This window comes from Eurosta solidaginis, chromosome 4 (genome assembly GCF_040869045.1).
Source record: "Eurosta solidaginis isolate ZX-2024a chromosome 4, ASM4086904v1, whole genome shotgun sequence".
NCBI classification, from domain to species: domain Eukaryota; kingdom Metazoa; phylum Arthropoda; class Insecta; order Diptera; family Tephritidae; genus Eurosta; species Eurosta solidaginis.
In genome coordinates, this window is record NC_090322.1 from 125,486,491 (window position 1) to 125,514,359 (window position 27,869).

Genomic DNA, 27,869 nt, shown 5'->3' on the forward strand with positions numbered 1-27,869 from the left:
GTTCGGTGGGCGGAATTTCCCCATTACTATTTTATACCCTTGTCCCCAAGGATCACAATCAACTTCTTTGCAAAGCTTTTTCCAGCTATCAAGTTTGCTTTGCTTTATGGCGGCACAGAGAACCTTTTTTGCTCTTTTGTATGCCTCCGCATGCTCTAGCGCGTCAGGCCTGCTGCGTGCACGGGTTGCCAGCCTTCGCTTTCTGTGGCATACCCTGCGTAGTTCGGCGATTTCGCTACTCCACCAGTGCACTTGTTTTTTGCCTCTCCTAGGCCCTTTTCGTGGCATTGAGGTCTTGCATGCGTTGTTCAGACAACGCATGGTGGCTTCTACCGTAGCGTTCGCCGCTTCGGCACTGTCGACTATCTGTCGTGCGCTCGCTTGTACAACAGCGGAGAACTTTGCAGTGTCAACCTTAGAGGCGTCCCATTTTGTTTTCATACGGGGCGGTCTCTCTGTCCGACTTTGCCCTGAGTCATTAAGATGGAAGGTTATGTAGTTATGGTCACTACCCGTGAGATCCTCCATCACCCTCCATCCAGCCGCCTTTGACAGCAGGTTTTCCGATACTAATGTAATATCAGGGATAGAGTGTCCAAAGCCTGGTCGCCGATATGTCGGGGTCGTGCCGGTATTCAGAATGACCAATCCGAGCCGGGCAGCCATTTCTAGCACTAGCCTTCCTCTGGAGTTAGTCTGGGGCATTCCCCACTCAACAGCCCTAGCATTGAAATCTCCAGCGACGACCACGTTACCGGTTTCCTCACGCAAATCGTCTTCGAGTAGTTCTAGCTTATCTTTAAACCCTTGAATTGGATCGTTTGGGGACAGGTAGCAGCTCACTAGTGTGGTGTGCGCCACTGTTACGCGTACGTAGCCGTTTCCGACAACACGGCTTCGTACGTGGGCGCCAGCGTCTAGGATCCAGATCGCAGCAGCACCTGTTGAGTCTACGTGCCAGTCACTCCTGACTCTATAAGGTTCGCTGATGATGGCATAGCTGGCTCTGCTTTCAAGAACCAATTGGTCCAGCAGACTATCGGCTAACCTGCTTCGGTTCAGGTTGCCTTGGATGAACCTGGTCACTTGCGCGCCTGTTTGGCCTTTGCGGCAGCGAGTGCCTCCCTGAAGGTGCTGCATGCTCCAGACCCGGGAAGGTGGTCGACCTTCTCTGACTGGCATAAAAAGCACTTTGGAGTTCCCGTGCAGGCCGAGGCCTGGTGGCCACTCTGTCCGCACTTCCAGCAAGCACTGCTTCTATCAGGGCCTTCGCAGTCTGCTTTTTGGTGTCCGTAGCCTAGACACCTGAAGCATCGCTGCACGTCTACCCTCTGTCTAAGCCTGCATTGCAGCCAGCCGATACAGATCTTGCCCTTGGCTAGTAAAAGGACGCCAACAGCTTCGTCCACTTCAATGGCTGCCATCTTCTGTTCACGCTGGTTTGCCGAGAAAATAGACACACGGACCTGCCCCGTCATTTCCCCGCCAGCAGCTTTCCTAACAGCCTGGGCAACTTCTTCGGCGGTTGCCAGACAGTCCATGCCCAGCACCTCTATCCGCATTCGCCGTGTAAGCTGCTTGGTTTCGCCCGCTTCTCCAACAGCGCTTCCTATCGCTTGGATGAACGCTGATTTATCGCCGCAACGTGCAGTTTCGATAAGTACACTCCCGGATTTGGTTTTTCGGACGGAGCGTATGACGGTTCCTGTATCTTCAGGCCGAAGCTCGCCCCGGATGGCTCCTACGACTTCGGCGTAGTTCTTTCCCTGGGCTGGTCTAACTACGAAAGTTGCGGCCCGTCTGTTTCTGGGCTTGCCTTTTCTTTTTGCCTTCTTGGCTTGCCCAGGTGGTGTCCTTTGTCCTTTCTCAGGGCGTGGTTTGGCTTTCCGGTTCCTTACGGTCGTCCAGGCCTCGCCCGAGATTGTCTTCGCAGAACCCTCATCGCACTTTTTCTTGGCCTCCGAGGCCCCCGGTTGCGAGCCAGAGTTCGTTCGTGCTCTTTTGTTCCCACGAGTCGCTTTCGGTTCTGTGTACTCTGCGCTTTTACCCTCTAATAAAGAGCGCATACGACTCAGTGTCTCTTCAAGTTGTGCCATGCCGTTCTTTATGTCCATCGACACATTTTTCTGTTTGGCCGCAGCAGCCTGCATGCTGCGCAGCACAACTCTTGCATACTCGAGGAGGTCAACTTGACTTGTCCTCCCCGGTGTTGCACCGCATACGGAGGTTTCCCGCCCGTCATTGCCGTCACCTTGCTGTCCAGGGGTAGATGGGGTGGCATCTACTTTCCTACTAGCTTTTGTCCCCCCTTGCGTTCGTCGTGGGGTGTCCCTGGCCATTGCTGACCCGCCAACTTGTTTCTCTGCTGGTGCTATTGTCGCATTGCTAGCGGCTTTTAACACCGGCGATCGGAGCACCTTGCTGCTCCTTTGAAAAGCGGTTACACCGCTATCATTAGCCTCGTTACTTTTACGCGTGTCAATTGTTTGGTTCATTTCTTTTCGGTTGGGTCTCCGCTCCAAGCCGCTATCTCCGCCCGATGTGCAGTCGCCGTTTTAGATTCCCGTGGTTATCTTTGCATGTGCAGGGAGGCCACGCGAGGGTTGACACAGGTCCTTATGAGAGTCTGTGTTCAGAGCCAGAATCCGGCGTAAGTCAGGAGTCATCTCAACTGATCCTGCACCACCAACTTAATGGTGACGTGGCTTCGAACGTACTTGGAGACCTGCCAAGGTTTTAACGAGACGGAGACGAAGACGATATTAGCCCACCAGCCGTTTCGACGAGGTGTCACCCTCGGCTACTAAGATGGTAGAATACCGTCCACGCCAGCCCATAGCAATCTTTTCCTTAACATTTTCCAGTTGTCGCCGTCAGGATCTTACTGGGCTCAATCCTGAGGATGCTTATTGAAGTTTTAGGGCGGCACCCACTCGCCCTGCCACCAAGATTCATTGGGCATGTGTGGCCTTTTGCGCCACGCCCTCCTCTATGGTCGCTCTTGGTCGGGGACTGCTTATTGGTTATTCGCAGCTAACCTACTAGAGGCCGTTCACGATCCGCCACCTTGTGACCCCGGTGGAGCCCTGAGCTCAGCCTCCACCTGCATCATATCATTACTGGAGTTGAATTTTGACTTAATTTACTTATATACAGTAAAGATATTAAATTTTTTGTTAAAATTTGACTTAAAAATAAATTTTTTTTAAAAAGTGGGCGTGTTCTTCATCCGATTTTGCTAGTTTTTCTTTAGCACATATATAGTAATAGTAGTAACGTTCCTGCCAAATTTCATCATGATATCTTCAACGATTGCCAAATTACAGCTTGCAAAACTTTTAAATTACCTTCTTGTAAAAGTGGGCGGTGCCACGCCCATTGTCCAAAATCTTACTAATTTTCTATTCTGCGTCATAACGTCAACCCATCTACCAAGCTACATCGCTTTATCCGCCTTTGGCAATGAATTATCGCATTTTTTCGGTTTATCGAAATTTTCGATATCGAAAAAGTGGGCGTGGTTATAGTCCGATATCGTTCATTTTAAATAGAGATCTGAGATGAGTGCCCAGGAATCTACATACCAAATTTCATAAAGATACCTCAAAATTTACTCAAGTTATCGTGTTAACGGACAGACGGACGGACGGACATGGCTCAATCAAATTTTGTTTCGATCCTGATGATTTTGATATATGGAAGTGTATATCTATCTCGATTCCTTTATACCTGTACAACCAACCGTTATCCAATCAAAGTTAATATACTCTGTGAGCTCTGCTCAACTGAGTATAAAAATGGTAGAAACATAGTAACTGTTAACACTTTATGAGAGTATTTTTCAATTTGCAGAACTTTTTGTGCCAATTCTTAGACACACGTTCCACGACATTCGAGTTAGAACCGAAACGACAAAGGAAATCAGCAATTATTCTGCTGAAAACGATTATAATAATTGCTTGCTTATTATTTTCGTTGCCGGTAATAAGAATGTTGATAATTGGTTACAATATAAGTTGAGTTCCAATGAACTATCCAGCTCTGGAACGATCTATCAGTTATATGAGAGTTGGCAGCACTTAACTCATGTGGACATGTAAAACGTTACCAGCTTTTTGCCAACTTTCTTTTTCTCGAAACGTTTGAAATTCAAACCAAATTATCAAACAACAGGGGTCGACAAAACAGTTACAACAAGTCCAAAAATGTCGAAAGATGTATCAAAGACGCGTTTTGAACCTAGTACCAATTGTGCGAATGCTGATATCAAAATTTTTACTTCTGTCAGGAATTAAAATAAATACACATTTTGTTGTGGTTTTTGTATTTTTCATATTTTGTTGTATATACGCACCCATGTGGCCATAGTAGTCATCAATGACAAGAAGAACAGGCTACCTGATTCCCTATCTGCGCTTCGAGGGAGATCTTAAGGCCACAATAGAGGTGGACGGTTGGCGTAAGGGTGCGCAAATGGCGGACGAGGCGATACATGTGTACACCGATGGTTCCAAAGTAGTGGAAGGAGTAGGGTCTGCGGTATACTGCGCTGATCCGGAAATAAGCAGATCCTATAGGCTGCCGGATTACTGTAGCGTTTTCCAAGCGGAAATATTAGCCGTAACCAAAGCAGTAGAAACCGTGGAAGAGAATAGCGTAAGCCGTAACCGTGTTAACTTTTATATTGACAGTCAAGCAGCAATTAACGCAATAATCTCGCATAGCACAGCATCTAAATGCGTGTTAGAGTGTAAGCAGTCTCTGGAGATAATCGGGACAGGGAGAAGCATACATCTATATTGGGTCCCGGGGCATATGGGAATGAAAAAGCGGACGAACTAGCTAAAAAGGGCGCATCCCTTGAAGCTTGCTCCGTAGACGTCCCAATTAGATTAGGCGAGGTTAAGCGAAGGCGAGAGGTGCACATGATCGACCAAGCGGGAAAGGCGTGGGTTCAAGCGCGGGCTGTAAAGTGTCTAAGATTATGTGTAGGTCTTACAACATTAGACTAATACAGTTGCTTCTATCATTAAAAAGAGAGGACTGTAGACCCATGACGGGTATTCTGACTGGACACATGCCTTCTGGCGTGACATGCCATTAAGTTAGGCTTTGTCAGTGATAGCAGATGTAGGAAGTGCGACGCCTTGTACTACAACATGTCAGATAATCGAAGTCTATGAACATTTTTCTTTCGACTTGACATTTTTCTGCACGGCGAATTGGTTGCATTCGCTTCGCCACCACCTGCTATGGATTCGACTTGACTTCATATGTTTTGCGAGACGAATCTATTCAAGGTGATGGCAAAGCGAATTCAACCAATTCGCCGTGCAGAAGAATGTTAAGTCAATAGAAAATTTGTATTGATTTCGATTAACTTACTGTTGTATGGAGGGAAGAGTCGAAGTAGTATGATAAATTTTCTTACAATACAATTCTTTGAATGAAAGTTTTAGCAAAAAAAAACATATGAGTACCACTTCTCGAACGAAAAGGCAGACGAATGGATTAGAATGCCAATTTTTTTCGGTTGACTTAAATCGCTATCAAAAAACATCGTTAGACGCTACCACTGGTCAAGTCGATAGAGGCTACCGAAAAAATCGGATTTTCTAGTATAGTTCCCCACTTATCCATAGTTTTCTGCACTTCTTCGCTTGGTTAGCTAGCGCCAATTGGTCACACGAAAGGAGTTTGAATAGTTTTCTTCCTGTTCCTTCCAGCGGAGTGGATACAGCCCTCTTCCTTTGCTTAGCCGGAACATCATCTTTCATTCGCGTAGCATGACCTAGCCAGCGTTGGTGTTGAGTGCTATCGGTGTTGATTAGGGTGGTTTCGCTGAATAGGGGTGAAAATTCATACCAAAAATAAAAGTTATAAAAATTAGTAAATTAAATAAATTTCTAAAATTAATTATCAGAGAGGGGAAGCATCAGGATAAAGGCGACGACAATCCGCTTCCACCTGAAGTAGAAATTCACCCTTATCGAGAGTTTTATTTCACCCGAAAATATTCACAGTTTTTGTTCACCCTATCGCAGAGAGTTTTTCGCAGAGACAATTTTTCGTGTTCGAAAAAGATTTCGCCTTATCGGCAACTCTTTGTTCGGGCGAATGAACAGCGGGAAAACCCAAATTTGTTCACTTATATTTTACAGGCGAACGAGAGGAAAACAAAATGTAAATAATTTTTTGTTTTGAAATTTGGTACTCTTATAATTATATGTACTTTTATTATTAGAAATAAATCAATATATAATGCAAAATCGGAAGCTGAGTGGAAAAAAGTGAAATTCCTGTATTGCTAAAGGCTTGGTTTCCTCGGAAAGCGGTGCCGCTTTATTACGACTGCTAAAGAACGGCCGGTATACTCACCGTTTTCAGCGGCACCGCTTTGTTGGAAACTATGGGCACTTACGGCAGACGATCCACATAATTTTATTTTACATTTTTAATTTTTTTTTAGTTTTTCGTCATATTTTTTTTAACTGCACATACAAAAATAAAAAAATTTAATTCAAAAATATTGTTTATTTTATAAATATTTGACAAAATGTTCACCGCTTTGACAATAGCGATGGCAAAAAACGGTGATGAACAAGTTTCTACCGTCATGACGGCCGTAATATTTTATGCCCTGCCGCTATATTACTCTACCAAAGAGTATATATTTGTCTTATATATATTTGTATTATATACTCTTTGACTCTACGGTGAAGTTCACCGTCTTCTCAGTTTACACATAATTACTTTTACACTGCTACATTTTTGAAAACATACTCTTCCGCTATGTAACGGCCACTATATAGCGGCGCCGGTTTCGAGGAAACCAAGCCTTAAGTATATAAATTCTATTTTTTATGACAACGTATCAGTCGGGCAAGTTATCAATTGTGGACAAGCAACGGTTCCAAAATGTTGAGCACCTCACTGAAATAAGATTGGCTAAGGCCCACTTCATGGTCCTTTCCAACGCCTTTTCCCTATGCGAAAAACGAAGACATGTACTCAACTTTACAATTGGTGGAACTCCAAAATTTTGCTTCAATGGTGGCAAGGACCCTACAAGAAACGCTGATAGTTTTACTAATACACTCACACTTGTAATTGACAATGCTGATCTTGCGATGACGTAAACATTGATACCCAAATTTATGTATGTTCCTTTGTTCGCTCACGCATGTCCGCATGTTCCCAACGACAGCCTATAATCATGAAAAAGGACTGAAACTGGGAAGGCTTCGGATACCTGGTACAGAACAAAAGAACATACAGCAGATACCATAATACATGTGAGACAGATACATAATTCTCAACGGAATTTTATGTATGCGAGAACAGATTATCCGATTTAATCATGTTGTCACTACTGACTGTCATATGACAATCAAGTGATTATCACGGTTGTTTTGTTATTTTTTAAATTCCGCCATTTTCAACCGACGAAACCCATATAAAAAATAAGTTTAAAAAATGAAAAAGAGAGCATTTCAAAGCTCCATGCTAAAAGAAAAAAAAATCGAAAATAATATTAAAAAATACCAAAAGCTGTCGGAATGTGTGGGGCGCACTCAAAAAATTGATACGCGGAAAATATTAGCTGTTAGTGTTGATTCATTTTTAAATGTGTTTCCGCATGAGAAAAGAGCTCTTTTATTTTGTTATTTTCTGAATTTAAATTGGATATTCTGAACTCGAATTCTTATAAAACTATTTATTTTTAACAAATAAGAAACACGTATGCTTTTATCACGTACAAAATTAAAAACGTAATGAAATAAAGTAAATAAAAAGCAAACAGCATTGTTTCATTTTTGGCGGAATATAACAATAGTCATTTATGATAGTATAACAGTCAAACCTGATATCTACAGTAAACTATCATTTATTACACTTTTTGATAGTTAGAGTGCCAGCACCGATCCAGGAAAAGGAATGAGAATGAGCAGTACGGCTATATACTTAATCAGTAGGCCATGTTGGTGTATAAGAAGGAAAAACTCACACGTACGCAATTGTTTACATCACATTTGCGCAAGTCCCCTTAAGTTTGTGATAGAAAGTTTGTATGAGGCGCTGATCGTTAGGTTGACATTGCTGACAATCAGATGATAGTCATATGATAGTCAGTATTCTTGTAGGGTATCTGATTTATTTGGCTTAAAGCGTTGTTGATGTATTTACCCTACAAGAATACTGACTATCATATGACTATCATCTGATTGTCAGCAATGTCAACCTAACGATCAGCGCCTCATACAAACTTTCTATCACAAACTTAATGGGACTTGCGCAAATGTGATGTAAACAACTGTGTACGTGTGAGTTTTTGTCTCCTTCTTATACACCAACATCGCCTACTGATTAAGTATATAGCCGTACTGCTCACTCTCATTCATTTTCCTGGATCAGTGCTGACACTCTAACTATCAAAAAGTGTCATAAATGATAGTTTACTGTAGATATCAGGTTTGACTGTTATACTATCATAAATGACAATTGTTATATTCCGCCAAAAATGAAACAATGCTTTTTGCTTTTTATTTACTTTATTTCATTACGTTTTTAATTTTGTACGTGATAAAAGCATACGCGTTTCTTATTTGTTTAAAATAAATAGTTTTATAAGAATTCGACTTCAGAATGTTCAATTTAAATTCAGAAAATAACAAAACAACAGAAGAGCGCTTTCCTCATGCGGAAACACATTTAAAAATGAATCACCACTAACCACTATTATTTTTCGCGTATCAATTTTTTGAGTGCGCCCCATACATTCCGACAGCTTTTGGTATTTTTTAATATTATTTTCGATGGAGCTTTGAAAAAGAGAGCATTTTCATTTTTTAAGCTTATTTTTTATATGGTTTTCGTCGGTTGAAAATGGCGGATTTAAAAAATAACAAAACAACCGTGATAATCATTTGATTGTCATATGACAGTCAGTATTGACAACATGATTAAATCGGATAAACTGTTCTCGCATACATAAAATTTCTTTGAGAATTATGTATCTGTCTCACATGCATAATGGTATCTGCTGTATGTTCTTTTGTTCTGTACCAGGTGTCCGAAGCTTTCCCAGTTTGAGTCCTTTTTCATGATTATAGGCTGTCGTTGGGAACATGCGGACATGCGTGAGCGAACAAAGGAACATACATAAATTTGGGTATCAATGTTTACGTCATCGCAAGATCAGCATTGTCAATTACAAGTGTGAGTGTATTAGTAAAACTATCAGCGTTTCTTGTAGGGTACATGCGAAATTATTTATCTGGCTCAGAATCTTTGCGACCGGATGATGCCTTTTATTGAACATATTTGTGCCTTTTGTGTTTTAATTTTCCCGCATTCGCACAGGGTTGTAAACGTTAATGCTACAGTTGAGTTGTAAACCGTAATAAGGGCCATAATTTGCTTTGAACTTTCGTGTACTTATTTATGTCGTAACAGTTATGTTTAGTACAGTTATGTCCTTGTCAGGTAATATTGGGCATTATTTAGTCCCGAATTATTCAATTTCGGATAGAATTGAGTAAATGCGAATGTTGTTTCCTTATCAATTAAAAAAGCTTTAGCCAAACAATCACGTCATTTTACTTATTATTTAAAAAAAATAATAAGGCAGAACCGTTATATGTGGTATGTATTCTTAAAACTTTTTTTATAAACCGTGGAAGTCATAAATTAAAACTACAACAAGGTTTTAAAAAATGAATAGTTCAGGCAATTAGTTCAGTTTAGTCTCCTTTTAAATTTCTCAAACTAAATCAATAGGCCCACTTATTTCCATACGGTCGTGAAAAAAGTACAATTGGCCTCTTAGCACGTTTTAGCACAAATTCGTTCCATTAAAGCGATAATTTTTACCTACCTATTGGTAATCTGTTCACGTGACAATTTTGTAGCTTGTCAAAGCCTGTAGTCCCTCAATTTCTTGATTTTTAGTCTATATCGCTTGGGCCACTAACCGCATGCGTATTTATTAATTATTGCCTTGGAAGTTATTTTTGAAGTTTTTTTTTCGAAGTTTTTATTTTAAAAAAATAATTTTTGCATTTTTTATTTTTTGCATTTCAGTGTACAGCTTTGGACAATATTGAGAATGCTTCAATATGCTCATGGGAAGCTGTCGAAGATCGCAGTGCCCCCTCATCCAATGGCAGTTCCTCCATTCAACAACCGAGTACCACAAGCGCTCTCTGGGTACCCGATCATGCTGTGAAACGCTGTACCAGTTGTCAAGTGGAATTCTGGATAGGTCGTCGAAGACATCATTGCCGGTGCGTAAAAGTAAAATAGCCCACTTAAAAGTAAATTTGAAGCCACCTCTAGTTTTATGCAAATAGGCTTAAATTTGAGAAAGGTTGCAAATATGTATATGTAAATGCCCCGACCTTCACACGAAAAACATTGAAATTTTTTTGAAAAGAGCCATAATATTACTGTAAACTTAAGCCAAAAGACTGAATCATGCACCGCAATCTTGGAGAACTGCTTGTGTAGCTTTCCCATTAAAGGCAGGGAAGGTCAGTCATATGTATCTCAAAGACTACAGGCCCATAAGCTTAACATAATTTTTGCTCAAACCGTTGAGAGGCTAATAGATGTGTAAATAAAGTCCATTGTGGATAAAAAAAAAACTGCTCTCCACAATACGACATGGGTACACCAATAGTGTAAGGAATACTCCTTTAGGAGTATAGGAGTGTTCCAAAACTAATCTGTATTCATACAAAAAATGTGCTTCAATTAACATTGCGATGTCCTAGGAGAGGAGTAGGTGACCCCACTCTCGCTTTTTTTGTGAGTATTCGATAGAGTACATACGTGAGAGTACTTTCCAAAGTACTTTCACGGTAGTACTCCATGGAGCACCCACAAAGGATCATATGCCAAAGTACTAAAGAGGAATTGTGTCGGAAAGAATTATCGAAGTGAATTTAATTTAAAATGAAAGTAAATGAAGAGGGGCAATGCAACTTTTATATTTTATACTGCGAATATTCTTATGTTATTTAGCATTTGCGTGAAAAGAGAAACTAATATTTCTCTATACTATAGTATGTATAAATAAAACCAGTGCGCGGTTGCATTTTATCAGAGTTGTCATAGTAAAATTTTATTAACAGTTATTTGTATGCAATATTTTATTTTTGGCAACTCTGTTCGATCGTCATCGTATCGTGATCACGGTCGTTAAAAAACGAGCAATGATCGGCTGATGGTGGTCCGCAAACGCATTGCAAAGGAGTATTGTTAGAGTACTCCAACATGACGAAAATGGAACACGTAATCCAACAATTTTTGCAGGGTGCTCCTCGTATAACAGCTGTTATACCAAATTTCTCAAAAAAAGAATTCAGCTCTTCAAATAAGGGAAAAGAGCGGACCACGACCACATTTTTACTTTTTAAATTTGCTGAACGCGTTAACAAAAAAATAAAATTTGGAAATGTAGAATTTCGAACTTCGAAAGCCGATATCTATTTTTTGGAGGCTAACTTAGGAAAACGGAGATAGTACTTTTTATACTTAAGCCTCAATCTCCTCAAAAAAGTTGATTTTGTCGCAGAGTGTAATAAATAGCATGAACAGAATTGGACCGAGATGTTTGCCCTGTGGGACGCCATAGGGAACATTAATGACATTTGAAAGAGTATTTTAAAAATTACTTTTTGCGTTCTACCGCAGAGATACGAAGAGATCCACTGGGTGGGGCCAGGGTGGAAGCCAAGTCGATCCAGCTTGTTGATAAGCAAGAGGTGGGAAACTATCAAATGCTTTACTGAAATCGGTATAAATAACATTGCGCTTAGGTACGTGTCTTTCCAGAATAGCGTAAATGATGGTAGCATAACCTTGCTTGTTACAGGAATCTTTGCTTAAAGCATTCTGATTGGAGCGACGTCAAAATCAAAGAGGGGATTCCCCATTTTTTACTTACAGCTTGAATATGTATGTAGCGCCGCGGAGTGACATTTAAATTATGTTCATGGCGCAACGATACAAGGTGGCAGCTTGGAACAGCTGATTATAAACTTTTTTTATTTAATTTGATACATCAACTTCCGGTGCCGTACGATTTTGACATTTGTCCATCGAATTTACAAAAACAAAGTACATGAAATTTTTATATATGTCTGTAGGTATGTCACCATGCTGCCAACTTGTATCATTCCGCTATGATTATGTTGGAAAAATCAAAGGCAAATTTCAAATATAAAGATTTAACCTCCACAAGGGGTTAAAAATAAACGTAATAGAAGGACTTAAACGAACAAATTTCGAAAACTATTATGCAATTCGTAATAATCCATGAGTCTCTCAAAAAATACACTTCACCCATTAAACTTTTAATTTTTTCTAAACCGTACATTTTTGGATAAAATGTGTTATAACATAATTGAAAGCTCCTAAAATTTTCCTTAACTGGTTAATAAATTTATTCCATAGAATATAATCAGTCGCAAGATATCGCCCAAAAATGTCGCTTTTCTGGGAAAAATGGCTATTTTATAAAATTTTAAGGCTCTTTCGGCACGGGAAAGGAAAGTCCGATTGAGCTCAAATTTTTGCAATTGCATTTTTACACTAAATATCAAATTTCTAGAACTGAGTACCTACAAAAATGCCCAATAAATTGTTTTAAAACCACCCTAGTGTTGATGGCCCTTTGGCGGATATAGATCCGATTCCTGTAACAAGCAAGGTTATGCTACCATCATTTACGCTATTCTGGAAAGACACGTACCTAAGCGCAATGTTATTTATACCGATTTCAGTAAAGCATTTGATAGTTTCCCACCTCTTGCTTATCAACAAGCTGGATCGACTTGGCTTCCACCCTGGCCCCACCCAGTGGATCTCTGCGGTAGAACGCAAAAAGTAATTTTTAAAATACTCTTTCAAATGTCATTAATGTTCCCTATGGCGTCCCACAGGGCAAACATCTCGGTCCAATTCTGTTCATGCTATTTATTACCCTCTGCGACAAAATCAACTTTTTTGAGGAGATTGAGGCTTAAGTATAAAAAGTACTATCTCCGTTTTCCTAAGTTAGCCTCCAAAAAATAGATATCGGCTTTCGAAGTTCGAAATTCTACATTTCCAAATTTTATTTTTTTGTTAACGCGTTCAGCAAATTTAAAAAGTAAAAAAGTGGTCGTGGTACGCTCTTTTCCCTTATTTGAAGAGCTGAATTCTTTTTTTGAGAAATTTGGTATAACAGCTGTTATACGAGGAGCACCCTGCAAAAATTGTTGGATTACGTGTTCCATTTTCGTCATGTTGGAGTACTCTAACAATACTCCTTTGCAATGCGTTTGCGGACCACCATCAGCCGATCATTGCTCGTTTTTTAACGACCGTGATCACGACACGATGACGATCGAACAGAGTTGCCAAAAATAAAATATTGCATACAAATAACTGTTAATAAAATTTTACTATGACAACTCTGATAAAATGCAACCGCGCACTGGTTTTATTTATACATACTATAGTATAGAGAAATATTAGTTTCTCTTTTCACGCAAATGCTAAATAACATAAGAATATTCGCAGTATAAAATATAAAAGTTGCATTGCCCCTCTTCATTTACTTTCATTTTAAATTAAATTCACTTCGATAATTCTTTCCGACACAATTCCTCTTTAGTACTTTGGCATATGATCCTCTGTGGGTGCTTCATGGAGTACTACCGTGAAAGTACTTTGGAAAGTACTCTCACGTATGTACTCTATCGAATACTCACAAAAAAAGCGAGAGTGGGATCACCTACTCCTCTCCTAGGACATCGCAATGTTAATTGAAGCACATTTTCTGTATGAATACAGATTAGTTTTGGAACACTCCTATACTCCTAAAGGAGTATTCCTTACACTATTTATGGAGTACTCGCGTTTTTTGAAGGGCATATTTATAAATGTGCCTATGTGTATATACGGGCACAATAGACCAATGGTCGCAGTGCTATCCTCAATTAATTATCTATTTGAAAATTAATGTGTATATTAGACTGGGTCGGTTTATTAACCGATATCGCGCCTTCGATTTTTCGATAGGATTTGGGCTCAGGAAAAAAGGTTCCACTACGCATACCCAAACAAAAATTGTCGAGCCTAAGGGTCAATTTTTCGACCAAAACACTCCAAAACCCAAAAAAGATTTTTTTTTTTTTTTTCAAAAAACTGTTATCGCCAACGTTGTAACAACAGTTTTTTTTTAAATTGTTTTTAGGTTTTGGTCGAAAAATTGACCCTTTCGCCATTTTTTTTGCGCAGGCTCGAAAATTATTATTTTTTGGGTATGCGTTGTGGAACTTCTTTTCCTGAGCCCAAATCCTATCGAAAAATCGATGGCGCGATATCGGTTAACTTTCGTCCATACAAATCGACCCAGGCTAGTGTATATACATACATATGTACATAGTGAATGTAAGTGATAGCACTAACGTCGTACAGCGTACTTATTCATATCTTAGCTTAAAAAAAGTAAAAGCAGTGGGGGTTTAACTTTAAACCTGGGTGAAATTCGCACTAAAACCGGTTCATTGTTTATTATATAACAAATTATTATGTGCCCCTGTATGTTGTATAGCCGAAAGGATTCAGTAGTAACGGTATATGATAATGCTGGCTCTGTTCGCACCGCACAACAATTTCAATAAAGGGATAAAATGTTTTAACTTCACGTTTTGTAAAATATGGCTCGACATTGAAATGAAGCTTATAAATTCCACCTTTATATTGTGCTCCATTAACTAATTGGTTAACGCGTCCATCTTCATTTGTTGCTACCTCATTTAGTTTTTGCCACACATTGTCTCCTGTGAGACGATATATTGTAATATTGACATTCGACACCGCTTGGCCGATTGTTGTGTCCAGTATATGTGCCGATATTGTACGGATATCAGAGCTTGCATTATTAGTAGAGACTGACTCAAGGCCCTATATTAATGTAAACAGTATTAAAATGAGAGGGAGTGCTTCCTATAAACAAAACAGGTATGTACATACCTCTTTGGTTTCAACGCGTAGACGAACCCGATTACAAGTGCTGCTCATAGTGATATGTAATCCCATTGGAAAAATACTTAGCAGCAATACAAGTGACGAGTTTATCTGCATATTATTCTTATCTCCGTTTGTGTTTGTCTTCTTTGTTTGATCACTTATGTACGAGCGATTAGTTGGAATTGTTTATATATCACAAATGTCTAGATGTTGTCTATTAGTGTTGTTAGGAAAAGTGGCCGCGTCACAATCAACTTTTTAATGTAGGTGCCTTCAACACAATCGCACGTATTTTTATGGAGAACGGGAGATCGAGTGACACTAGCGCCATCTGAAATACAAAAGTTGGCAATATTCAACTTTTGCTACATGTAAAGCATAAGAAAAAGAGTTCGACGTTTGCTTTGGCTATGAATGCGGGAACATTTTAACCCACGAAGTTTCACTATTTTTAAAGACAAAATCAACTATTTTTTAAAAAAAAATATCCTTTAGAAATGTTATTTTTTTACTGTTTTACAGTTAAGGTGTTTTGTAAAACGAAATCAAAAGAAAAAGGACGCCCTAATTAGACTTAAGATTTTATTACAAAAGAGAGACTAACGTTTTAAAATGTACAAGTGGACATAAGATCTTTTGTTAAAATTAAAACGAGTAAGTAAATAGAGATAAGATGTTTGTATATTATTATAATTCTTTAACAAAAGCTATTATGATAAAAAATATAGTTTCAATTCTTGTTTTTTTTTTTATTTAAAACAATAAAAATTCATAGTTGTATAATTTGAAAAAGCAATATTCAAGTTTTTCCGCTTCAAAGTAAGTAAATAATTAATCGTCATTAAACTCATATTCGGTTAGATCCGGATGGCAATCTAACATATCTTCTGATGTTAAGTTCATGCAAAAGTGTCTATAAACTTCATCCACTAGCGGCAGCATATCTATGAAATCTTTTTTCTTTTTTGTGTTAATTTTTATTGGAGATAACGAGAAATTTTTAAATCTTTTATTATAACACAACTGAGGAATCTTTGTTATATTTATGCATTTGAAAGGATCTTCTCCACTTAAAGAATTTTTAAAATATATTTTACCATATTCCTTAGTAAATCTGAACCACTTAATGTCCTGCCAACTGAATTTATCACCGTTCTCATCTACTTTTCGCCATGTAAAGAAACTTTTCGATGCGTGTGCAAAATCTAATATATTTGATTGATCCATTTCATTAACCAAAAATTTTTTCTTTAACCCGACTGTTCCTATAAATTGAAACCAATCCTGGGGATGATGGACTTTTATTGAAGATTTGTTTTTCTTTTTCTCTAACGCAGCATGGTCACTTTCGCACTCCATGTACGTGTGACCAGGGATCATGAATTTATGATCTGTAATGCTTATATTGTTGTGTAATTGCAGCAAAATCGCAAACATAGTTGCAACGAAAGAATTTTTGTTTTGACCTGGGCAGTAATCACTATAGAAAACAACATGATCTATATTGGCAATTAATTGCAATAAATAAGTAAATACGCATGAAGCTTTTCCGCCTCCACCTCTTTTGGCTATTTCCTCATGTCACACGTAGCATATTGGTTGATTTGTTGTATAGTCATGTACGGGCAGATTAAAGGTCCACAATAGCCTTTTGTAAAATGTGAAGTTATCAACAGAGGTGTAGGAAGGCAAAACAAAGCACTTTGAGTTTAATATCATTTAGAGATTTTTCCTCATCATTTTTTTTAGCATCATTAGCTTGTTGTGCTAGATTGAGATATCCCATTTGCTCTAATTTTAGAGATTCCAGTTCTTCAGATTTGGCAAGTTGTATTTTACATTGAAGCAAATCACATTTGTGGCAACTATCAACCTTTGGTTTTTTAAATTTTAGATTTAGTGTTCCAAACAATTGAGTAAATTTTGAAATGGATATGGAATTGTTGTATTTATCTCTATAGAGGCGATGCATTTCCGCTAGAGACAAATAACTCATCGCATAATCAGCCTTCTCAATATCGCATATAAGGTCCTGTCAAGTTTATTGCGCGAAATATTGAAGCCCACCGTGCATCGACTGATTAGAACTTATCAGTGCGGCTTCAGACCTGGTAAGCCTACCATTGACCAGATTTCCACAATGCAGCAAATTTTGAAAAAAAAACCCGCAAAAAATAATCGACACGCACACCTCTTTATCGATTTTAAAGCCGTCTTCGACAGCACGAAAACTATATACGAATTGGGAAGGACCTCTCCGAGCCGTTCGAAACTAAACGAAGTTTCATACAGGGTGACCCCGTATCGTGTGATTTCTTTAATATGATGCTGGAGAAAATTATACTAGCTGCAGAACTTAACAGCTCTGGAACAATATTCTATAAAAGCTTGCAATTACTGGCATATGCTAATGACATTGATATCATCGACCCAAACACCTTACTACAAACTGGAAAAAGAAGCGGTAAAGATGGGTTTGATGGTGAATGAGGTCAAAACGAAGCATAATTTCGAAATAGTAAAATTCTTCGTTTATTTGAGAACCAGCATCAACACTAACAACAACATCATCTCTGAAATCCAGCGAAGAATCACTCTAGCTAATAAATGCTACTTTGGACTATGTAGGCAACTGAAAAGTAAAGTCCTCTCTCGGCAAACGAAATTCATACCCTACAAGTCACTAATCGTGCCCGTCCTGCTATATGGTGCTGAAGAGAAAAATTCTTTGAAAGATCTATGGACCCCTATGCGTTGGCCAGTACCGAAGAGCTTTACGCAGACATCAACATAGTCCGGCGAATTAAAACGCAGCGGCTGCGCTGGCTAGGCCATCTTATGCGAATGAAATATGACGCTCCGTCTAGGAGGGTGTTTCTATCGTTACCCGCCTATGGAAGCAGAGGAAGAGGGCGGCCCCCACTCCGCTGGAAGGACCAGGTGGAAAACGAATTGAACTCCCTTGGTGTGACCAATTGACGTCAGCAGCTGGTGTGCCTTGTTGGACGGCCATAACCGTTTAAACGGTTAAGCGCCAATTAAGTAAGTAAGTAAACCAAAGAGAATAGAAATAATAAGAGGCGTCAGTTCTATATTTATTTGTAATGTACCTGATTGGCGGGTATAAGAAAATTACCTTCTACACATTTTTAAGAAGTTTATAATAATATATGTATATATATTGTGATTGTTGGAAATAGGATGAATGGCAATTTTTTTATTTCAAAACTGATTTTGCGCTAATTTTATAATCTTTTCATACAATTAGCCTAAAGAATGTGCGGACCGCCTAATATAATACAATCAATGTTATATTTCGATAACTTTCAGTCATTCCTAGAGATACATTTTTTTGTTATTGTTAATCTTGTTACGCAATAAATATATTCGTATAACGAGCAAGCCGCGTGCTTATTTTATTCCCGAAGAAAATAAAAAAGTGGCGACGAGAGAAAAAGAAAAAACCCAAGATGGATGCCAACCAATTCGCACAGTTCCTAGATGCATTTAGCAAATCACATCAAAAGTTATTACGACAAATAGGAACAACGTAGAGTACACAACAGCAGGAACAAAATGGCCAGCCATTACAAATGCTTCTGCCGCCATTTGAGAACTTCGATGCTAATAAAGAAAATTTCAAATTATATCTTCAGAATTCATCGCTGATTTTGGAGTTGAATAGACGTGTTTTTTTTCTGCGACCAAGGTGGTAGGTGATTTAAAAAAAAAAAAAAAAAGCTTTGTAAATTTGGTGTGCAAAAGTGTAAAAGTTGTATTTCTATACTTTGTTAAATTGCCTTAACATTGCTGGTGTGAGTTTTGTTTTTAATCAAAGATAAAAGCGTCAAACTTGGTTTTTCGTGGTAAGTTTGGTGGGGCTTAATACTGTTGCTGGGGTAGAAAGATGGCGGATGCGAGGCCGTCGGCGGTGACGCCGGCGGTGGAAAAAAAGGATTCGGACATGGATACGGACTTGGACTTAGAATTTCTGGATTATAGAAATAGGTATACTACGACTAGGTATCGAAAAAGATCGAGTAAGAAGGATAAAGCTGAAATTGAAGAGGTATTAGATGAAAAAATTAGGAAAAAGTTGGACAATGTTCAAAGAAGCAAAAACAAAATGGCGAAAACCGACAAACATAACGGTGCAACAATTCCGCTACAAGGCTTGGTTTTACCTAGAGGCATGTGGAACAAGTGGGTTGAGGAACACAAAGAAATAAGCGAAATAACTAAATGCGCAAAAAATGAGGTTAAAAATGGTACAGTAGATATGAGTGGAAATGGTACAGTGGCGCCAAGCGTAACTGATACAACAATTACAAATAGATACAATAATAATGAGAGCGTTAATGTAAAAAAGGATGAAGGACCGAACCAGTGTGGCTCCGCAACAGAGTTGATGGAGATAGCTGAAGTAGGTAGTCAGGAGAAGGTAGGACAAATGCAGCCGAATAAGACTAGTGCTAATAATGGGAAAACAGGAAAAGATGCTGAGTGGGAACAGGAGAGACACAGCGAATTATACACTGAGTACCATCGTGGCAACTGCTGTGTACTTATAGACACCTCAAAATTTAACTTATTTGACAACGAGAGAATGAAGAACGGCTTATTCCTACTGGAAAAAATAAAAACTTTCAACATTGAAGGAATTAAGGAAATTAAAGGAATTGGGAGAACTTTATATAAGGTAAAGTTTGAGTCGTATAAACAGGCAAATGCGTGTATAGGCAATAGTGATCTAAGAAAAATCAATCTAAGACCATCCCGAAGAAATTCACTGAAACAGTGGGGGTCGTGAGAAACATACCTCACAGCTTCTCGGACCAGGATATATTTGAAAATATTAGCTCAATTAGTAGAGTTTCCTGGGTGCTAAGGATAACAAAAAGAGACCCTGATGACAAGGGCAAATTTATTCCAACATACACGGTTAAAATCTCATTTGTAGGCAATGAGCTCCCTGAAGAAGTCAATTTATTGTGTAAAATTTAAGGTAGCGCATTACATACACAGAATTAGGCAGTGTTACAAATGTGGTAGACTGGGACATACTAGACAGGGGTGTAGAGCTAAGGAGAGATGCATAATCTATGGAAAAAAGGAAAGATGTTTAGGGGAATGCAAAGAGCCAAATAAATGCGTGCTAGGTGGTAGTGGGGAGCATTGTGTATTGAATCGTAACAGTTGTGAGAAGTGGGAAACGGAAAAAAAGTATTGGAAATAATGACCATCAAAAAATTGGCCAGAGTCGAAGCAATAAGATCATGCCAAAGTATTATTAATTATAATAATCGGTTCAGTCTATTGAAGGTTGATGAGGAGAGTTTTCTACCACTCAGAAAGACGGGCGCCGGATGTATTAACAATGATAGTGTGATCAACAGACGGTTGGCACCTAGGCACCCAGCAAACACAGTTTCTAACGTTAGAGAAATATTGTAATTTTACATTAGAATTCTAATGTAGTTCTCTAATGTAATTCGAATCGAAAACTAGGTTAGAGAACTAGGTTAGAATTCGACTGTGAAACGATTCGAATAACACTAGAAATGCGATGTTATGATTATTGTCACAGTTATCGATTATTTGCACGACTTGATTACTCATTCTTAGTGTCATACAAACAAAATAAAAATAGTGGAAATATTACAAGGTGCGAAATACGTTTTTTTTTATTTATAATGATAAATACTAGTAAATGAATCAAAAAAGGTTAAAAAAGGAAAGCGAGCAGATTATTGAAGTGCTATTTGAATGGCATGAAAAAAACGCTTCCTCATCCGTACCTCCGTACTGAGCTCAATCTTTAAGTACGTTTTTAATTTATTATAATAGAAAAAGCCTTTGAAATATGTTATTCTTAATACATAAGATTATAACCAAATAAACGTATTTGATATAATGAAACAATACAAATTTCGCTGATTTTAAATAATTGAACTTAATTGCGCATCACTTCAAAATTCTCGTTAGAAACTCATTAGAATTTGACGTTAGAATTCGATTGGAATTCTAACCCTTTTCCCGATATCGAGAACGAAGTCCCCTTTTTGTCGAGAATGCTATAATTCGCGACAGTTTCGCAAATCGTTCTCTAACCTTCTACCTTAGAGAAATACATTAGAATTCGATTCGTCTTCTAATCGTTTTCTAACCTAAATGTTTGTTGGGCATTATAATAAAGTTGTAAAAAGCAAGCCTATAGCACAAGGCGACAGAAACTATAAACCAAAAAATAGCAAAAGGGAGGAAGTACCCTGTTATCGGAATCCTAACTGGTCAAGGGTGTCGGAAATTGAAAAGGTGCTCACCTTGCTCGTACAAAAATTTGAGATAGATAATAACGAACCTTTAGTACAATTGATGAATAATTTGTGTCGGGGCAAAGTTAGTGAAAGGCTAACGATGCATACAAATCAAGACCATGACAATGACGACCTCAATAAAATTTCTTCTATATAATATTCAAAGCTTAAAAGCTAACAAAAGTCACCTAGATTTCTTTAATCAAAAATATAAAATAGATATAGTATGTCTGCAGGAAATATTTTCGCACGACATTCTAGAATGTAACCACAAATTAATTGGATTTAACTTAATTAAAAAAACCATGGCGGATGGCTATGGTGGGGTAGCCATCGGCTTTAAGAAAGAAATAAAGTTTACAAAAATCAAGTTTCAAACAAGACAAGATATATTGATTGCAAGAACAACAAATTTAGAAGCGAGCATTACAATATGCTCAGCATATTTTCCGCCAAATTAAAGCAATCAGATTTTCGTGGCTGAAAAAATCGACTTACACACTTTCTACAAAAATTTCAAAACGTCCTGCTCCTAGGTGACTTTAACGCAAGGTTGAGTAAGTGGGGAGATTCGGTGGATACCACCAAAGGCAAGGACTTAGACAAGGTAACAGGAAACACGAATCTCAGATGTATCAATGATGGGTCGACAACACATTTATGTGCAGCAAATAATACCGAATCAGTGTTAGACTTAGCATTCACGAACATGACAACGACACTCACTTTCATGTGTCATCATGGATATATAGAAGGAAGCAAGCATAGGCAAATAATGATAGATGTACCGAACAAGAAAAGATCGAATTCATTCATATCAAAGCACAGGCTCAAAGAAAATCTCAGTTTAGTAGGGTTTGTTAACCTGAAGGACTTTAGAAGGGAGATGGTGGAAGCAAAAAGGAAGGCAAGGTATGACCTGAATGAAAAAGGACATACTCCCAAGGCATGGTGGAACAGGGACATTGAAAGACAATACAGAGTCTTCATTGCAAAAAAGAAAAAGGCAAGGCAGACAGGTAATGTACAAGATTTGGAAGAAGCGGCAAAGGAACAGGAAAGTTGGAAGGAAACAGTGAAATTGGCTAAGAGGGAACAGTACCAACGAAAAGTAGAAGAAATTAATAGCAACACAAACTCGAAAGAGGCCTGGCGCTTCATTAATAATGTAAAGAATTCGGGCAATGGTGATAAAGGTCAATGGGCAACTGAGGACAATCAGGGATACTTAGAAATGTTAGAGAAGCAAGTTACACAGGTAATCAACAACAGCAGGGTGGCTAGTATAGAATATATGTCTACATCAAGTAATGAAGTTGAGTTCAGTTTTTCAACCTTCCTATTGTTATTGAATAAAAAGAAATCAACTGCCGGTGGTGTTGATGGTATTACGTTTGACATGTTGAAAAACCTTACAATAGAAACAAAGGAGGGTCTTTTTAACACTCTGGTGGAGCATTTCAACAAAAATGTGGTTGAAACAGAATGGCGGCAGATTAAAATAGTACCCATTCCCAAGGCGGGCAAAGACCTAGAGGATTTCCAGAATTATAGGCCAATTTCGCTGTTATCGGTTATCGTCAAGAGCCTTAACATGTTAGTAAAAGAAGAGTTAACGAAATTTGTTGAATTAAACAAAATCATCCCACCAAGAAGCTTTGCGTACAGAAAAAAACGGTCTACGAATATGTATTTGAATGAGGCTCTACATAGTATAGCGGAGCTAAAAAATGGCAAGGAAAAGGTGTTTGTCTGTGTTTTAGATATTTCGAATGCGTATAACTGCGTAGACTTAGGCATTCTTCATGAGACCCTAAGACGGCACAAGGTTCATGACAGTATGGCAAATTGGATCCACAATTTATTTTCGAATAGAACCCTTCATCTAGGAAGAGAAAGTAGACTGATCACAAATGGACTACCCCAAGGGAGCTGTCTCTCACCGGTGCTGTTTAATATCTATACTGCCAAACTACATGAAGTCAGTGACCAAAATACACAAATATTCCAATATGCTGATGATATAGCAATGATATGTCATGCCAACTCGGACGAAGAAGCACTATGTATGCTTAAAAGGAAAGTAACGGAGATGAAACGGACATGCAATGCAATTAACCTAGACTTTAACTTGGATAAAACGCAGTTCATGTATATGAGTACTTCAAAAAAGAGTTTTGATCTGTGCATAAACGGGGACACTATCCAACAAGTAGACAAAATTAAATGGTTGGGGCGCATGGTTAGTAACAATTCTACGATAAACGAACATGTTCAATCCATTAAAAAAAAAAACAAATTAAAAGCGAAAAATTTAATAGGAAAATTGACGACTATAAAAGCTGGTCTGGCTCCAAAAATTGCTGTCAACCTATACTAGACATATGTTAGGTCGAAAGCGGATTATGCTAAAACTACTTTTGCAAATGCCCCAAAAGGATACGGGAAGAAAATTATTACTACAATGAACGATACCCTAAGACGCTGCCTAGGGGTTCCTCCTAACACACCCACGTATGCGAGATATGAACTTGCGTGTGAGCTACCACCGCTATCAAGAGCGGGGTGGCTGACAACCGAGGAACTAACAAAACAATGGCTTCTTAACCCAGGGTTAAAAGAGTCATTGATGAAAGGAAGCACGGTTAAATCTAGCTACAATCACGTATACTCCCAATTTAAGCACATTTTTGATAGGATCAACACAAACATAGGGTTTCAGAGGCATAGCAAGTTAGAATTAATAAAATCGGAGCTAAGTGGAGCAAAAAGCAATTATAATCCAGATCAATTAAAAGCAATATTTTATGAGAAGTATGACCACCTCAGAAGCGAAGGCTTCTATGGGTTAGCTACAGATGCCTCTGTTAATGTGTTAAGGTCTGCTGCTACGGTCTACGGCTACGATCCACTTGGGAACGTGTTCACGCGAACACACCTAGCGATGTGGCGAAAGTTGCGATAAAAAGATATCGAAAAACAAGAAAAAGACAGACCGGCCATCACTAGCGGAAGAAAGGCATGGAGTTTCCGGCCGCATACACACGAAGAAAGATAAAAAAATTGGTAAGAAATAAAAAATCGAGAAAATCGCACGAGTTTCCGGCCAAATAGACACCAAAAAGATGATGGTGGTAAAACGTATTTACCCATTGTATTTATAAATGATTATTGGAACTCACAACGTGAACATTTTCCCATCAATGAAACAACGCCAGAATTAGATTTGCATTTAACCTCTCAAACATTAGGCATGTTCAAGTGGCAATTGTATGCAGCGCAGCAAATGTAAAAAAATTTGGTGGTAATAAATCTTAACCGAATGAGGACACTACCTCCGGCGTAAAGGCCAGCACGAAGCTCTATCGCCACCCGGGTCATTTAGTTACCTCGGACCACAGCGCCAAGCACCACCAACGGGGCCTACTATTACCACGGGCATCACCATCGGTAGTACCTCCCCCAACTCCTTCATAAGCGCCAACCACGAGCGCAACAACCATCAGACGTACCGTCACACCAGTTGCAACGCACGTAGCGGGGCCACGTACATAGGCTTGCGGCCACTGACGGTAACCCCAACAACAGGCGGTACCACCGACCCAAATACTAGCCGCATCTTTATTAGCTGCGTTCCTACCGGCAATAATAATACTAGCGCATCCTTATTGGCTGCGTCCATACCGGCAACAATACTACTAGCGCATCCTTATTGGCTGCGTCCATACCGGCAACAACACTACTAGCGCAACCCGTATCAGCTACGACCAGATGGGCTACAATAAACCAGCTGCAATGACGACCACAGGGCAACGAATATAGGCCTGCAGGCACTCCAATTGCGATAGCGAACATCAGCGGTTAAAGCGGTGAGTTCGTTCCACTACTGAACTAAAGTTACGTATTTGTAGCCTTAACCCTATCCTTTAAAATTATAATTTTGACTCCGCAACATTATGTAATGTTAATGTACCAACATACTCGAGTTTAGGGCTATCACCCTAGTGTAGAATCAAAGCAAATGTGAATACTAATGCAATATGCACAATGACCGGAGGAAATGAAAAGTTAAAAAGGAAAAAAAAGCAATTCTTGTTGTACGTTCAAAATTGTTGCATACTGAAAAAAAATTTTAACCAACAAAAAAACAAAGCATATTTTAATGGTCATAGGTGTGCAATGTATACTGCCTGTGAAACAAAAGAAAAAGTGTTTCAGTTATTAAAATTTGCTTTGCGTTATGGTAGAATTTTACTATTAAATTTTTTTTAATTGATGCCATCGTGGCGAATATGATTATGGAGTGAGCAAAAGTGTTGATATTGTTTCGGTAAGGAAAAAAGTTTTACTGGTAATTCAAGTTCAGTTGCATTATCAGTTAAAATGCATTAACTCTATATTAAGAGACGCAAATAACAAGTAATGCGGGTTAGCTTGCATTATCAAAACAAAACTTTTTTTTTTGTATACATTTTTTTTTTTGGTGACTGAGTTGCACGAAACCCGAACAATACCAACCCTGACTGTTACATGTAAAGTAGTTAACGTTTCAACTGAACAAGTAAAACAATTTCATTAATTGTACTATAAGTTTAAAAGGTTCATGTTTTAGCTGAACAGGTGAATGGCTCCGGTAATTTTTCCATGAATCTAAAAGCTTACGTTTTACTTGAGCTTGTGAAACAATATTTTTTGAGGGGTAGGATTTACCCCAAGTTTAGTCCTAGTTGCGTTTATAACTAATTTCTTAAGGCATAGTACATATTAGTGTCATTATACTATGTGTACTACCAAATTGATGTTCAGCTAAACTCAAAGTAAGTTTAATACAACAACTATTATATTTGTAAGGGGGCCCCCAATTAATCCAAACTGTACAGCCCTAAGATAGATTTGTAAAAAAAAAAAAAAAGAAAAAAAGGGCATTTATCCAAATTTCTGAAAAAAAAAAGATTTTTTTTATTACATATATAGTATATTAGATTATAAAACTAACCGATTATTATTATTATTTTCAATGAACCGTCGCAAAACGCGGCTCACAATAAATTTTTCTAAAACTTACAAAAGGAATAGAGTTCCTCTTTAATTAGGCACGCCTTTTAGATTGCTATTTTTTTTTTAAATTATTTATAAGCTTAAATATACTCAAAAAACCTTGCAGTAAGAAGTAAGAAAAAAAAAAAAACAGAAAGCTATGTTAGTAGTAATAATGAATTTTGAATAAAAGTTAATAATATGGGAATGCTGGCGTCGCCATTTATTTAGAAGGCACGTAGGGTGATCAGGTAAGGGGCCACCGAAATTTAGGTGCGTCGGTGGCCATGGTTTTTGAGGGTGGGTCTAGCACCGGGCGTCGCAACAACACCCGCGGCGCCCCCAAGATATATTCGGCCCTTTTATTTATATTTTTATTTTTCAGCCGTTTTTTTTTTTTAATCTGATTTTCAGCGTTAGTAACCGGTCGTTTCCGGTTCGGTTAATTCTTTTTTTTGCGCTTAGTTTATTTTGAGTTTCTTTTTTTTGAATTTGAATTTTTGAATTTTTAAATCTTTGAATGTCAACGGTCTGTCCGTGACAACCGGTTCGGCCGGATGTTGTTTTATTTTGAATTTCAAGCGTTTTGAGTCGGTCTCTGCGCTTTTTGACAGCTAGTTTTGATAGGCATGATAGGAATTTTTTTCTGTTTATGGCGCAGGAACAGTAAGGTTGGCAAGGACCCGGCCCAGCCGACAATGACTAGCCACTGTGCACCAACACATCATGCCGACAGCCTTCCTTACTGCTTCCATAGTAAATGCGTAAACCATAACAGATGGCGCCCAACGGGATTTGGTGCCCGAGGCGCTGTCGCGCTGGTCATTCCGGATCAACTTGTGAAGTTGACCATCCCACCAGTCCGAGGTGAGCAGCCGCAGGAGCAGCCACCTGCGTTGCGGTGGGATGGTTAGATGGATCAAGTTGTCCGGAGTGATCATCGTTGACAGTTGCTGAGGGCGCCATAACAGATGGCACCCAACGTGGTTCCTGAGGCGTCGGGTGCGAGGGTCACTCCTGGTCAACTTGTGAAGTTGACCATCCCACCAGTCCGGGGTGAGCAGCCGCAGGAGCAGCCACCTGCCTTGCGGTGGGATGGTTCGACGGATCAGGGTGTCCGGAGTGATCATCGTCTACGGTAGCTGAGGGATCCACGCGACTTAACGTCAGTTATCGGAATTTTTGTATTCACCCGATGAGGCAGTGCTGCACGCACTTAAGTTTTTTTTGTAAATTTTGGGGTTTTTATTTTCCCGGAATGTGGTCCGTTAGTCGGCTTAGGAGAATATATGTCCGCTAATTGGGATTTTGAATTGTTTTTTTTGTAATGTATAAATTTTTTTTCCACATAGTTTTTCTGCCGAATTTTTGATGTCCAGCGTGAGTGTGTGTGTGAATTGCAAGAACCCCAGCTCATCCCACGTCTCAGGTGGTAACTCAGAACACCACCTGGATTGTGACGGGTTGAGCTGGGATTCAAAGTTCCTGTCC

General features: G+C 38.9%; 2 protein-coding genes across 2 annotated transcripts in view; one reads left to right on the forward strand and one right to left on the reverse strand.

The window, feature by feature from the left end:
* Positions 1-10,868, forward strand: part of LOC137250280 (myotubularin-related protein 3) — a 208,017-nt gene extending 197,149 nt beyond the window's left edge. Inside the window, exon 18 of the mRNA XM_067782792.1 lies at positions 10,084-10,868. Within this exon, the coding sequence (XP_067638893.1) occupies positions 10,084-10,305 (222 nt within the window). The 3' untranslated portion in view covers positions 10,306-10,868. The remainder of the gene's footprint in view (positions 1-10,083) is intronic.
* A 3,647-nt stretch (positions 10,869-14,515) lies between these two features.
* The window catches only part of LOC137250284 (5-hydroxyisourate hydrolase), a 153,814-nt gene continuing 140,460 nt past the window's right edge, over positions 14,516-27,869 (reverse strand). The window contains exons 2-3 of the mRNA XM_067782809.1: positions 15,028-15,355; positions 14,516-14,958 (exon numbers count right to left, since the gene is read on the reverse strand). Of these exons, the coding sequence (XP_067638910.1) occupies positions 14,581-14,958; positions 15,028-15,138 (489 nt within the window). The 5' untranslated portion in view covers positions 15,139-15,355 and the 3' untranslated portion in view covers positions 14,516-14,580. The remainder of the gene's footprint in view (positions 14,959-15,027; positions 15,356-27,869) is intronic.